Genomic DNA, 14,886 nt, shown 5'->3' with positions numbered 1-14,886 from the left:
TGTGACACTGATTGTACCTCTGAGCTAGATAAATTCAGTGAGGTTTTTTGCAGCAAAATGGATTGGTCTAACATATATGCAAAATTACCAAATTTAAAAGTGAGAAGGGTTTGGAAATTGCCAATCAGGATTTGCATAATCGAAATAAATGAGTGCATTCCCCAGTCCTTGCCAGATGTTGTGATACACCAGCAAGCAGTCGGTAATAATTTCCTCTGATTACACCAAATTCAGAAAAGAGAAGTGCATTATCGGATGTCTTCTAATGCACAGGAGTCAGCTGGGCTTGTCTTTGCTGTGAAACAATTCCGAGTAGAATGCTGATTTCTAGAACAGTGTGATACTTGGGTACACATTAGTCTTGGTTTTCGTTTTCTGTCACTATGCTCACATAGTCTTTACGAGATACTTGGGAGTAATGAATCGCAGAGTGATTGAGTGAGCTCTGCAGTGAGTCTTGTAGTTTTGCATGTTCTGGTCTTCCTCTGAGCTCTTCCTGGCAGTTTATGCTCCCTTGCAATGATGCTAAGATCTCCACTAACTAGGTTATCTTAGGTTATAGTTGGAGCCAGACTGAATAGGACCCAAAGGAAAAAAAACCTACAAAAAACCCCAAACAAAAACCGTGACTGATTTTTTTTTAACTTCACAGCTGCCATTCACGACTTCCCACTTTGCTTGCAGAATGAGGGTTTTGTCTTCCATGTTTTGTTTCTTTGTGTTCTTTTTCAATTTTGTACATTTCTTAAAAGGTGGAAGCTGTCAGCTTTTAACATAAAACATAAACTGTGAAGCCAAATAAACGTATGTAAAATAGTGTGCAAAACACTCCGTAATACTGGAGAACTGGAGCGCCAGCTCTGTGCCACCCCTCTGCTAAAAAGGCGTGTTCAGTGGTATAAATGGCTTATTTTTGCAGTTTGGAGGTACTGAGATAATAATGTTAATTGCTTGACTGACTTTGCTGAATGCTTCCCATGAATTCACCTGATATCAGAAAGAACCTCATGTTTTTTTGTTGACTTGGTCTTACTGTAGATAGGCAATGTCAGCATGTCACATGCACAAAAGAGCTAATTTTGGAATAAAATGATCACTTGCAGGGTTTAGGATTTTTTTTTAAAAAAATATTATTACTTTACTGCTTAGTAATGGAGAGGTTCCAACCTTGAATTGTGATTTGACTCATGTTTTCAGAGGTAGGTTTCAGGTTCTTGAGATGGGGTGGTCTTCACCGTGACAGCCTGCGTGGGTGCACAGGTGCTGTGTAGGTTTTACCTGAACTTAATGCAGTACTTGAATTTGGCAGAAATGAAGCAGCGAGTGTGGTGAAAAGATACTTGGCAGAGCTGTCCCAAAATGACCAATTAACTGCAGATGGTATTTGATAAGCTAACAAAGCATTTCATCCACTGCGCGCTGGTTCCTTGTTGTTAAGTCTCTGTATGCAGCTGTGTACAGTTGCCTTTATGCATGTATCGAGAAATTATCATAAAATCATTCCCCGACATAGCAAAGAGCATGACAGTGTAGTGCATTGGTTGAGAAGGAAAACTGACCTGTTTATTCTTATATTTAGCAGAGATGAAAGAAGAGGATCTTACGAATACGCCCCTGATCGTACTTACTACGAGACTGTTCGGACTCCGGGGACGTATCCTGAAGATCCTCGGCGAGAATACCCAGCTCGAGGCAGAGAGTTTTATGCGGAGTGGGATCCCTACCAAGGCGACTACTATGACCCACGATACTACGACGACCCACGCGAGTACAGGGATTACAGGGGCGATCCGTATGAGCAAGACATAAGGGAGTACAGTTACAGGCAACGGGAGAGAGAGAGGGAGAGGGAACGGTTTGAATCCGATCGGGACAGAGACCACGAACGGAGGCCGATTGAACGGAGCCAGAGTCCGACACACTCCAGGCGTCCGCAGAGCCCTGGAGCGTCTCCCTCGCAGTCGGAAAGGCTGCAGAGCGATTCGGAGAGGAGGATTTACAGCAGGTCATCAGATCGCAGCGGCAGCTGCAGCTCTCTGTCTCCTCCCCGATACGACAAGCTCGACAAAGCCCGTGTGGAACGTTATGCAAAAAACGAAAAAACAGAGAAGGAGCGTGCTTTCGAGCAGGAGAGGGTTGACAAGGAGAAACGCTTGGTGAGAAAGGAAAAGCCAGAAAAACTAGAAAAGGAGAAAACGGATAAGCAAAAACGGAAAGCAAAAATCCATTCCCCCAGCTCTCAGTCTTCCGAAACGGATCAAGAGAATGAGAGAGAGCCTAGCCCTGAAAAACTGAAAGGCAACAGTAAACAAAATAAAGAGAGAGGTGACAAAGAAGGGACAGCTAAAAACCGCCTGGATCTAATGCCCTGTGTTGTGTTGACCCGAGTAAAAGAAAAGGAAGGGAAAGTTATTGATCAGCCCGCTTTGGAGAAACTGAGAGCAAAGCTTGATAATGACACTATGAAGGCCCCGCTTCTTGAACAAAAAACACAGACATCTCAAGCTGAGCAAACCAAGTCTGATCAGTCTAAACTGGAACCTGTCAGAACCAAGGTACAAAAAGAGAAAGCCCTTGCCAGTCACGTAGAAGTGGTGGATAAGGAGGGAAAACTGAAACCCAAAAAGCACTTGAAGACAGAGCAGACTTCTGAGGGGGCCAACGCAGTAGATTTAGACAAGTTGGAGGCTCGTAAAAGACGTTTTGCTGATGCAAATCCGAAGCCTGACAGGCAAAAACTGGAAGTAAAAAGAAGCAGCCAAGATGAGGAAGATGCACGCATGGTTTTGAAAAAGCAGCTTGATTCGACAGCTTCGTCTAGAGAAGCGACAATGTTAAGGGAAGGAGAATTGGAGAGGAAACCCCTGAGGAAGGAGATGCTTAAAAGGGAATCTAAAAAACTCAAACTGGAAAGACTTATTCCTGTTACTAGTCCCAAAGAAATTCAGGAGACTCTTAATGTTGGTGGGATTGGCATGCGTCCCACCCTAGATCTGCAGGCGAGGCTAATGGAGGCAGCTGACGAACCAGTGGAAGTTCAGGAACTCTCTTCTAAAAAATTGAACCCAGTAAAACCCCAGCATAAACAGGTACAGCTACTGGACGATCAAGGAACAGAGAGAGAGGACACAAGGAAGAATTACTCCGGTCTTCCTGAAGACACACCTGACCATAAACTTGGCCAAGAGAAACCTCAGTCAGCTGATACGGAAGAGAAGATTGGCATTGACATCGACCACACGCAAAGCTACAGGAAACAAATGGAGCAAAGTCGGAGGTTAAAACAGCAGCTGGAAATGGAGATAGCAAAGTCTGAGAAGTTCGGCAGTCCAAAGAAAGATGTGGATGAATACGAAAGGCGGAGCTTGGTCCACGAGGTGGGAAAACCTCCACAAGACGTCACGGATGACTCTCCGCCAAGTAAAAGGAAAAAGACTGACCAGTTCGACTTTGAAATTAGCACTAAAAGAGAAAGAAACTACAGAAGTTCTCGTCAGGTGAGTGAAGACTCCGAAAGGACGTCGTGTTCCCCTAGCATCAGACACTTCCCTTTCCACGAAGATGACGACACACTCGATTCTCCAAGGCTAATGCCATTAAAGGAAACCAAAGAGTCACCTAAAATAGAGGAAAAGGGTCTTTCATACTCCAACATGACTGTGAGGGAGGACTCGCTGAAATTTAATCCTTACGATTCCAGCAGAAGGGAGCAGATGGCAGAAATGGCTAAAATAAAACTATCCGTGCTGAGTTCTGAAGATGACTCGAGTAGGTGGGAAACACAAGTGAAGCCGGAGCCTGGTAGAGTTGATATCAGCTTTCCAAGCAGCATCGTCAAAAGAGACAGCATACGCAAGCGGTCTGTCCGAGACCTGGAACCTGGGGAGGTGCCTTCAGATTCAGATGATGACAGTGAAAACAAGCCCCACTCCCCAAAAGCCTCATCCTTGTTAGAGAGTTCCAGGTTGTCTTTTTTATTAAGGGACAGAGAAGAGAAGTTACGTGAAAGAGAGGAAAGGTTGTCAAGTTCCTTAGAAAGAAACAAATTTTACTCTTTTGCGTTGGACAAGACAATCACGCCAGACACAAAGGCCTTGCTGGAAAGAGCTAAATCTCTCTCTTCCTCTAGAGAAGAAAACTGGTCCTTTCTAGACTGGGATTCAAGATTTGCTAGTTTTAGAAACAATAAAGACAAAGAGAAGGTTGACTCGGCTCCGAGACCTATTCCATCTTGGTACATGAAAAAGAAAAAAATCAGAACCGATTCAGAAGGTGGAAAACTGGATGATAAGAAAGAAGATCATAAAGAGGAAGAACAAGAGAGACAGGAACTGTTTGCTTCTCGGTTTTTGCATAGTTCAATCTTTGAACAGGACTCCAAGCGCCTGCAGCATTTAGAGAGAAAAGATGACGATCTCGACTTCATTTCTGGTCGATTGTATGGGAGACAGTCTTCCTCCGATGGGACTAATAGTGCTGCTGATTTGGTGCAAGAACCGGTGGTTCTTTTCCACAGCAGATTTATTGAACTGACGCGAATGCAGCAGAAAGAAAAGGAGAAAGATCAGAAACCAAAAGAAGTGGAAAAACAGGAAGATAAAGAAAACCGGCCAAAAACTCCAGAAGTGGTTCCTGATAGTAAAGAACCAGAACATAAAACTTCCTCCGTAGTCTGTCCCTCTTCAGTCGCTGTCCTGCCGCAGGAACCAGCACCAGTCGCTTCTGAGAAGGTAGTGAATGAAAAGGTAGTGGTGGAAGCAGCTTCTGTAAAAGAAGAAAAAACATCTGAACCTGCTTCTGCAGCAGAGGAACAAAAACCTTTTCCTGAACTTGCTGCTCCTGTCAAAATTGAACCACCTGAGCAAACCGAACCCCCGCCAGTCGTAGAAGCTAGTAAAGAAGTTGCTACAGCCCTGGCACCGGAGGAAGATGCTGTGGCAACAGAGCATCCATCATACTTGGATACCAAGCCTCCTACTCCCGGAGCTTCGTTTTCCCAAGCAGACAGTGTAGATCCAGAACCCGAAGCTGTCCAGTTGATTCCACCTCCGCCCAAGCTAGTTCAGAAGTCCGATGAAGCTGCTGAACCTAAAGAAGAAAATCCTCTGCCTTCTGGCAACGCTGATGCCAGTGCAAGTCAAAAGGTGGAGGCAGCTGCTGAGGTCCTGCCGCCCGTTTCTGACAATGATATGGAAGTCGAACCTCCAGTTGTTGTAAAAGATAAAAAGTCCTACAAAAGTAAACGCTCCAAAACTCCCGTGCAGTCGGCTGCAGCCAGTGTCACAGAAAAGCCTGTCACGAGGAAGAGCGAAAGAATTGACCGTGAAAAACTCAAAAGGTCAAGCTCTCCTCGTGGAGAGACGCAGAAGCTTTCTGAATTGAAGGCGGAGGCGGAGAAGGTTTCGAGGAATGCTGCTAAATCCCCTAGTTCTGCTGCCGAGCCAGAAAATGTGGAGCCGAGCTTGCCAATAGGTCGGACCAGGCGCAGAAACGTCAGGTCAGTCTATGCTACCACGGGGGACAATGAGGGCCCGTCTCCAGTGAAGGACTCCATGGAGTTCACCAGATCCACCAGGAAGAGAGGGGAAAAGGAACCGCAGGAAACGGTGACAACTGTCCCTACGACCCCGAGGAGGGGAAGACCTCCGAAAACCCGCCGTAAGCCAGAGGAGGACATCTCTCCCATAAAGACAGAACCGGTACAGCAAGAGGCTGAGGAGGCTGAAACGAAAGATGCTGTGGAAGCTCCTAAGCCTGCAGAAGGTTGGAGGTCTCCTAGATCCCAGAAGCTAACACACAGTCACTCATCAGCTGCTAGCAGCCAGCAGGGGAAGAAAGGGAAAAACGAACCAAAAGCCGATACCTCGGCTGAATCTGAAGATGCTGCTGAAAGAAGTGGTCAGGAATCAAGCGTCAGTGACAACAGCAATAAAGCAAAAGCGGCTGAGAAAGAGCCAGCAGCGAGCGAGCAGAAACGTGATAGGAAAGAACTGGATGCAGAGAAAAACCAGCTAGAAATCCCCGCAGTTGAGATCATTGAGAAAAAGCCGGTGCCAGAAAAGGTTACGAAATCCAAAAGGGGAAGGTATAAAAATACCAAAACTGTCGTAGATAAAGCATCCGTTTGTCTCAAAAATGTAGAAATACGCCTCAATGTGGATGAAGTCAAGGGCGCCTTGCGGCCAACCGAGGAGGAGGCAGAGCCGGTGGCAGTGTCACCAGCCAAAATGAAAAGCCCCCCAAAAGAAGACATCTTGCCACCCCATTTTGCTAAGAATGAGGTAGAAGATTCGTTCCCAGAGACAGAAAAAGAGGTGGTGCGGGAACCAAAGCAGTCCCCTGAAGCTGCCCAGTTAGCAAAACAGATTGAGCTTGAGCAGGCCGTGGAGAATATTGCAAAACTCACCGAAACTCCTCCGTCAATTGCTGCCTACAAAGAGCCGACAGCAGACGTGCCTGAAGTTCGTCAGGAGGAAGAGGGAGACAAGCCCGCCCATCAGGCCAGTGAAACGGAGCTGGCAGCAGCCATCGGCTCCATCATCAACGATATTTCTGGGGAGACAGAAAGCTTTCCTGCACCCCCAACGTATCCTGCTGAATCAGAAACTGAAATCCCCACAGAGCCCTTGGTGTTACCGTCACCTCGGGAGGAGATGGAGCCTGAGACGGATCAGGCAGTGAATAACATCCTAGAAACGGAGGCTGCCGTCGAGCCTGCGGTGCAGCCGGTTCCCAGCTCTGCCCCGTCAGCGGTGGAGACGGAGAGCAAGGAGGCTGAAGTCAGCTTCAGCGAATCTTCCAACTCTGCACAGGAGGCTGAGACCTTGCAGGAGGCTGAAGTTTCTCGGAAGGAAAAGGGTCGTCAGAAAACCACGCGGCAGAGACGCAAAAGGAGCACAGGCAGAAAGGGTGACGCCGCTGAAGTCAACACCTTTGAGCCGGAGAGGGTGCAGAGCAAATCGCCCCCCGCCAACGAAGTAAAGACAAAACCCGAAGAAGCCTTGAAGGAGGAAAAGCAAACTAAACCTGCGGCTCAGGCGTCTGTAGAGCCAAGTGCTGCCGACACCAACAAGGCTGCAGCCACTGACGTGGCTGCGCATGAAGCTGTTGCTGAGAGCAGCACCTCTCCGAAAGCACCTGCTCCAGCTCCTCTGGACCTGGCCGCCCCACCGCTTCCCCTGGATGAGGGGAGTCAGAGCGCGTTCAAGATACGTTCGCCCATGGAGAATGCACCCATCACACCACCGAGTGCCCCAAACGCAGCCCTTCCTGCTGTCCCTTCGGCAGCACCGGCAGCCAAGCTGCCCACGCCGGTGCCTGCCGCGATCGTCCCCCTTCACTCCGGCACTGCCAAGGTGCCGGAGTGGATGGTAAGGCACGAGGAACCCCGTGCCCGTTCCACACCCCCTCCCGCTCTCCCACCAGACACGAAGGCGTCGGATATCGATACAAACTCCAGCACTTTGCGGAAGATACTCATGGAGCCCAAGTATGTCTCGGCGACGAGCATAACCTCCACGCACGTGACGACGACGCACGCTGAGCCGGTGAGCGCGCCTTGTTTGGAGGAGGCACCCCTCCACCCCGCGGTAGAGGCCATAAAGCCGGTTTCGGAGGAGAAACCAGCAGTTCCCGTCACCAACGCCTTGGACCCACCGGTGGGAGAAGCGCCGGTGTTCAGTGAGAAGGAAAAGATAAGTACTGTGATTGCTCCCAAAGCCACTTCTGTTATAAGCAGGATGCCCCACAGCGTGGATCTGGAGGAGGCTCCGAGGATCACCTTGGTGAAGCAAGCTCCCCAAACCCAGACATGTCTCGTCAATGCCCCCTCGCCAAAATTTAAGCAGAGGTCAAGCACAAATGATAACAGTAGGTTTCATCCGGGATCCATGTCTATTATCGAGGAGAGGCCGGTAGAGACTGGGTCCAGTCCGGGGCTGCGGGTGAACACCTCGGAAGGTGTAGTGCTGCTGAGTTACTCGGGACAGAAGACAGAAGGCCCTCAGCGAATTAGTGCCAAGATCAGCCAGATTCCCCCAGCCAGTGCTGTCGACATAGAGTTTCAGCAGTCTGTATCCAAGTCTCAGATTAAACAGGAACCTATCACACCATCTCAGCCAACGCCGAAAGGCTCCCAGACCTCAGCGGGCTACGGGACTGTTTCCACCCATTCTTCTTTGGTACTAGGAACACAGCCTTATAATACGTCGCCTGTCATCTCCTCCGTGAAACAAGAGCGCACAGCACTGGAGAAGTCCGACTCGTCCCACCTTTCTGTCCAGACTCCGGCGTCTCAGCCTGGTAAAGTCCTCACACAGACTGTAAACACTCCACCTGTACTCGTCCATAACCAGATGGTTGTGAACAAAAAACTGTCTGATCCAGCTGCTCTGAAAGTGGAGACCAAGGCTCTGCAACCCTCCAACTTGAGTCCTGGAGTCAGTCCTCACCACCCTTCCCTCTCTGGGAAAATGCATCCAGAAGCAAACCACGTCAGCTCGGGACCCAGCACCCCAACTGACCGGGCTATTTCCCACTTGGGGGTCACCAAACAGGAGCCGCACTCGCCGCGTACTAGCGGGCACTCACCGTCGCCATTCCCCCGGGCTTGTCACCCCGGCAGTACCTCGTCTCCAGCTTTATCGAGCAGTACCCCAGTCATGCTGGCGCCTGGAATTCCCGTTCCTCAGTACATATCCAGCATGCATCCCGAGCAATCTGTTATCATGCCCCCTCACAGCGTAACGCAGACTGTGTCCCTGGGCCATCTGTCCCAAGGCGAGGTGAGGATGAACACCCCTCCTCTCTCTGGCATCCCTTACGGCATCCGCCCGGAAGCGCTCCACTCCCCCAGAGCTGCTCTGCAACCCCAGATAGAGATCAAACCTCAGCGATCCAGCACGCCCCAGCCAGCTCCGATACGAGACATAGTGATGCCTCCTCTGTCTTCTCAGCATCCCCCTGAGGAGGAGATGCACTACCACCACACCACGGTGTGCCGAGGACCAGCCTCCGTTCAGTCCGACGTGCTGGTGATGCAGCCGGATTACCGCATGCACCCCACGAGCATCAGGCTCGACCAGTACAACGTCCCCCGGGATGTGAGGATGATGATGCACCCGCACATGGCCACCGTGGGCGAGCACCACTCGGAAACGAGACAATCCCGAACTCCTGAAGGGGCTGTGAAAACTCCCCCCGTCAGTAAGACCCCGCAGCCGGGAAAAGAGACGCCAAAATCCTCTGAAGGCAAGATGGCACACTCTCCTCACAGCGAGCCCCGGCTCCTCAGCGTCCCCTCCAGCAGCCAGCTGCCTGGACTGCCTTTGACGCAGCCGGTGGTGGTACCGCATGGGGTACAGATCATGCACCCCACGGGGAGCTCCTTTCATGATTATCGGTCTGTGTATGGCGACATGAGGAATTACCATACAGCGGCACAGCTCGGGCATCCTCAGTTCCCGGGTGCCTCACCGATCGGGCTGCCTTCCCGGAGCATGACCCCATCTCAGGTGAGAAATAAAACCCTTTTTTCCTCCTTCTACCTGAAATCTGGAGCGCTTCAAGCTAATTGCAACCCTGGCGCGGCTCTGCGTGGCCACAGGTGCTGAGTTTAGCGCTCTGTGGTTAGTCTCCAAGCCCTACTTAAGTTCATAGCACAAGAAGAGGTATTTTTGTTTGGGAAATGGGGTTGGAATGCTGCTCGGCTTTAGAGGAAGCTAAAATAACCTGTTTCGTTAACTACTCTAGGACGCAAACCAGAAGGTGCGAGGCTGCCTACGGGTTTCTAGACATAGAGGTGTCGGGGGGGAGAACTGTCAGCATCGAGGTGGCGCGTAGGTCCGGCATCCTGGGATGGTTGGTGTGGCTAAGGGCTGGGCTTGGGGCAGGATTCAGGGGATGTAGTCTCAGCTCTCGGGTATGAGAGGCTGGTGGGGTGGCCTTGGAAGGGGCGGCGTGTCCCAGCACCACCGCAGCAGGGCTAGTGCTGTGGCGTGGAGACACAGATGTCTCTGCCAGCAATCCGATGGTGTCCTGGCAGCCTTATTGTTGAATTAACAAGTTCTGATACGCCCACAGCCTAAAACCTTTCCTTTCCCCCCTCCCCCCCACCGCCCACTTCCCAGGGTCTGCCGGAGGGCGAACACTCACACCCCAGCCAGCCAGTACGCAGCAAGACTCCTCAGATCCCCCAGGATCCCAAGGGCCCACCAGCAGGAGGACCCGAACAGAGTCACCACCCCACTGTAAATAGGCATGCGGCACAGATAGACCCTCACGTCCACCTTCAGAGGGCACAAGCGGACACGGGCCAGACCTCCTACCCTTCGCCTGTCGCCATTTCAATGAAACAGGAGCTTCCATCACCGCACCAACCTCAGGCGGTTCCCAAGCAATCCATCTTTATCCCCACGACGTCGGGTCCCGGAGCACCGCCAGGGCTGCCCCTCAATCGCCCTGAGCCCCAGTCCACTCTCAAACAAGAGCCGTCTCCTCACCCCGTTGCGCAGAGACCTGTGGATATGGTTCAGCTTCTGACAGTAAGTATTGCTCTGTCGTCTTCTCCTGGCTGAGCAGCCTCGCGCTCCTCATCCGGGAAGAAATAACTGGGTTCTGCGTAGCTCGTCTCACCTCTGGCACCAAAATTTGACCTCTCTTGCATCAGATGCAGAGAAAGTGATGGATGGTCTGTCTGCTTTCCGGGCTGTTCCTGTCCCCGGTGAATTTTAGCCATGTTCATGTTTACATGGCATTTATGAGCGCCTCACGACAAGGCACTCAGTGCAGAGCAGCCTGCTTCTCTGGTTACTTACTGCTTCAAACAGCCGGCAGGCTCAGGCAGGCAGTGCTGCGTCATTTTTACAGTCGGCTGTTTCTTGGGAAGGTTTTTTTCACGGTCAGGAAAGACTGATAGTTAAAGAAAAAGGAAAAAACCACTCTCCCAAAGCCTAGAGACTGAGGAAAAGGGGGGAGATAGCAAGGCACTCATGAGGAATCGAGCATTGCGTTCAGCTCTTGAGTATTTCCCGTATAACCTTGAGCAACTCTCCTGCTGCTGCTTGTTTCTCAATTTTCCCCTTTGTAAAAGAGAAAACGGCGTTTGATAACAGCCCCCCTCTGCCTTGTGCTGTGTGGGAGGCAGAAAGATGGGGAAGTGCTCTGATGTTATGATGAGGAGAGCCACCCAGGCTAATCCAGCTGGAAGAAAAAGGACTGAATTAACTGATTGAGCAGGACTTAACCCCCAGTGTACAGGGGGTGATCAGATGGTATGTCTGTACGGAGTCCTTAAAACAAAGCAGCGGTGTCTTAATTGTGGAAGTATTGGAGGCAAATGAGCAGCTCAGATGGGATTTAAGGTCCCCCTCTCCTTCATTTGCATTTAATAATTTCTGCTCCCTCTCTTTCCAGAAATACCCGATTGTCTGGCAGGGCCTTTTGGCTCTAAAAAACGACACGGCTGCTGTTCAGCTCCATTTCGTCTCTGGTAATAACGTCTTGGCGCACCGGTCCCTGCCGGCACCGGAGGGAGGACCGCCGCTGAGAATCGCTCAGCGCATGCGACTGGAGGCTTCGCAGCTGGAGGGTGTCGCACGGAGAATGATGGTGAGGGGTTGGGACCAGGCGAGGATGTGTGTTTGGGAAGGGCTGACCTCATGTGCTGAAAACGGGGCTGCTCTTAGCAGCTGTGTAACCAAAACTCGCGCCGCTTCTCCTGGAAACCTCGGCTTTTGTTGCTTTTGTCACGTTATTTTGGGGTTCTGGTGGTAGCTGTGCGATTCCTTCGTCCCAGTGTGGGTTGCAAGTCACGAGCAATAAGTTTTCCTCTGCATTCACGCAAAAAGGAACGGTGGGGCTGGGAAACCTTTGAAGTCACCCATCCCTCAGCTCTGGAACGAAATCCTGCTGGCTCCAACACGTCTGAGTAAGGTGGAAAGTGGAATTCGGGTTGGAAATGAGTAGCTTTCAGGCCTTTTCACCATCTCCTGGGCTGGCTGAGCTTTCAGCAAGTCTTTCGTAACTTTGAAGGAGTTCAAAGAGAGGATTTTCCAGTGCAGATAATGTTTGCTGGGAACAGGCCCCTTCCTGACTTACATTTGACTTAATTACTGTATTTTCTTCGCAGGTGGAGAGCGATTACTGCCTGTTACTGGCCTTGCCTTGTGGCCGGGATCAGGAAGATGTAGTGAATCAGACTGAGTCACTGAAGGCTGCGTTCATCAGCTACCTGCAGGCTAAGCAAGCTGCAGGCATCATCAACGTTCCCAACCCCGGCTCTAATCAGGTATTGGCAGGAAAAGCCCTGAAACACCGCGGATAAATTAAATCGATAGATAAACGGGCGGACAGCCTTCCACCTTGGCCCTTTGCTTAAGATTGTCATTGAGCTGGCTTGTTTTTACTGTTAAAACACACCCCCTCCTGTTTACTGTGCTGGCATCTTCACATCACCAATCAAAACACTGGTATAATTGATTTAATTACTGAAGATGAACCACAAAGCCCAAGAAAACCCCAGACATACGTTCAGTTTGTTCACAGCCCTACATAGTTGGCTGAAAACAAAACAAACCCATTTTCCAACCTTTTTTTTTTCTTTTTTTTTTTTCCTCTGTTCCAAGTAGAGTCCTTGGTTCTTCCTCGTATCATACCATGATTTTTCCAGAACACTTCCAGAACACCTGGTGTTTCCTTGCTCTTGGCCCTGTAACTACAAAAGATTGGAGTTTGGCAGCGTGGAGCATTTATTTCAGATCGTGTTGCTGCATTGAATCAAATTTAATCTGTTCCCTGGATGTAAAAAAACCCAGAATGAGTGGTCAGCACTCAGAGCAACCGCTGAAATGATAATTAACGGGAATTTTTCTGCCTTTCCCGGTAAACCAGCCAGCTCTTATGTCCCTGGCGTGGAAAAACTCCCCACCATTGGGGCACAGTGTGTCCTTTTTTGCCTAATTGCTCTGGTTTATGCGCATTTAAGTGCCCCAAACCCAGGCCCTTTGTCCTGTTTTCAAACACTGTAGGCCCCGATGGCCTTGGTTTGTGTCTGATCTGTGTCCCGTTTCTGCCTTGCAGCCTGCCTATGTTCTGCAGATCTTCCCACCCTGCGAATTTTCGGAAAGCCACCTGTCCCGCCTAGCCCCGGACCTCCTTGCCAGCATCTCCAACATCTCTCCTCACCTGATGATTGTCATCGCGTCGGTATGAGCTGTTTACCAGTTACTGACTTTTATTATTTTTTTTTTCCAAGGCCCTGCAGCAAAAAAAAAAAAAAAAAAAAAAAAAAAGCCCACAAAAACCACAAAAAAAAATTAAAATAAAAATAAATAAAAAGAGAGAGAGAGAAAGTAATGAAACAAGAAAATGCTGCCAGACTACCAGCCTCCTGCCCTAACTGGCCTCGATCAAACTGTTGCTGGGTAGTGGTTCCGCTACCTTGTATGTTTACATATTGCTTTAGCTTACGGACAACTGATGCACTCAGCAGGCGGACTGGTATTGGGTTTCTGTGCCTCCTTTTGGGGAAAAGATAAAGGATGGCTTATTTTTTTTAACAAAAAAAAAAGGAAAAAAATAAAAAAGAACCTGAACTGCCTTTGCACTAAATTAGTGACTCGGACCTTTGCACAGTTGGAGACACGCTGTGACGTTCTGGATGTCTTGACACACATTAACACGCGCCGTGGACTAAACGCAGGACCTGGGGACTTCTGCTGAAATTTGTGGGTCAAGGATCATTTCACACATTATCTTTTTTTACTTTTATTTTATTGGTTGGTTTTTTTGTTTTGTTTTGGTTTTGTTTTATTTTTTTCTGGATGTGAACCTTCCTCTCCTCCACTTGCCCCTGCTGCAGCCGTCTTCTCTTCATCTGGGATGTACAGTTTACACTGAAAAAAAAAAAAAAGAAAATACAAAACAAAAAAAAAACCAACAAAAAAAACAAAAGGGAGAGCTATTTTCCTTCCTGGTGGGATATGCAGAACTCAGTGGGTGTGTGTATATATAAATATATATATAATATATATAAATATATATAATACTGACTTTAAAAAAAAAAATCAAATCCCCACAACATACATTTTTTTTTAATCTGTGCCAAAAATGTGTTTTCAGAGAAAATCTTATTTTCATACTCAGACTTTGTATTGTCACTCATTTGTAAGTGCGCTTCATTTAAACATGCCCCCCCCTCGTCTCATGAGCTGTGGAAGTGTTATACACTTGTACAAAAGACTTTCGACCCCCCCCCCCCTTCCCCCCTTCGCCTTCCCTAACACTTATTAATTTATGGAACTGTTTTTTTCGCAGCGCAGTTTTGTTTTGTGTGTCCATTGGATTACAAACTTTATTAAAAAATACAAAACACCTCGGCGCCCGGATCTCGTCCCTCGGCGGCTCGGGATGGGGGGGGAGAGCAGAAGGAGGTGTGGGGGCTCCCCCAGGAGTCAGCACCAGTCTCTTGTTTAAAAAAAAAAAAAAAAAAAAAAAAAAAAGCAAACAAACAACAAAAAAGGTAATTTTACCAGACTAAACCAAATCTCTGTTTATTTTCCCTTGCGTGTTATTAGTATTTGTTGAAAACCAAAGCTGCAATTTTTTGCTCTGCTGTTGATTTTGGTACGTGCCAACAACAACAAAAAATAATCCCTGAATTTTGATATTCACCAGCCTTTAAAAAAACAGGAGCCAGACTTTGCCTTTTTCACTGCTTTTCCACCCAAAACCGCAGGAGGGAAGCAGCGCCGGTGGGAGCCACCGAAACCCTCAGTTAACCACCAGCGCTGGTGCGAGTGGGTTAAATCAAGAGGATACGGTAAGGAAGCAGATTTAGGAGAAAATGGGGTGGGTGGGGGCGTGTCTGGACCCTCTGCCGTGGGAGCA

The 14,886-nt window shown here is 49.1% G+C and overlaps 1 protein-coding gene across 4 annotated transcripts in view; it reads left to right on the top strand.

Annotated features, from left to right (window-relative positions):
• SPEN (spen family transcriptional repressor) overlaps positions 1–14,370 on the top strand; it is a 70,709-nt gene extending 56,339 nt beyond the window's left edge. For 2 of the 4 annotated variants that reach the window (XM_040588509.1, XM_040588506.1), the window contains 5 exons: positions 1,583–9,512; positions 10,128–10,541; positions 11,413–11,607; positions 12,128–12,286; positions 13,078–14,370. In XM_040588509.1, coding sequence (XP_040444443.1) covers positions 1,583–9,512; positions 10,128–10,541; positions 11,413–11,607; positions 12,128–12,286; positions 13,078–13,209 — 8,830 coding nt within the window. In that variant the 3' untranslated portion in view covers positions 13,210–14,370. Of the gene's footprint in view, positions 1–1,579; positions 9,513–10,127; positions 10,542–11,412; positions 11,608–12,127; positions 12,287–13,077 lie in introns of all 4 variants that reach the window. The other 2 variants (XM_040588508.1, XM_040588505.1) reach the window with 1 other exon arrangement.
• The last annotated feature ends 516 nt before the right edge of the window (positions 14,371–14,886 follow it).

The sequence above is a fragment of the Falco naumanni genome, chromosome 3, assembly GCF_017639655.2.
Source record: "Falco naumanni isolate bFalNau1 chromosome 3, bFalNau1.pat, whole genome shotgun sequence".
In the NCBI taxonomy this organism is placed as follows: domain Eukaryota; kingdom Metazoa; phylum Chordata; class Aves; order Falconiformes; family Falconidae; genus Falco; species Falco naumanni.
Note: the sequence above shows the minus strand (reverse complement) of the source record. Positions and strands in the feature narration are given on the sequence as shown.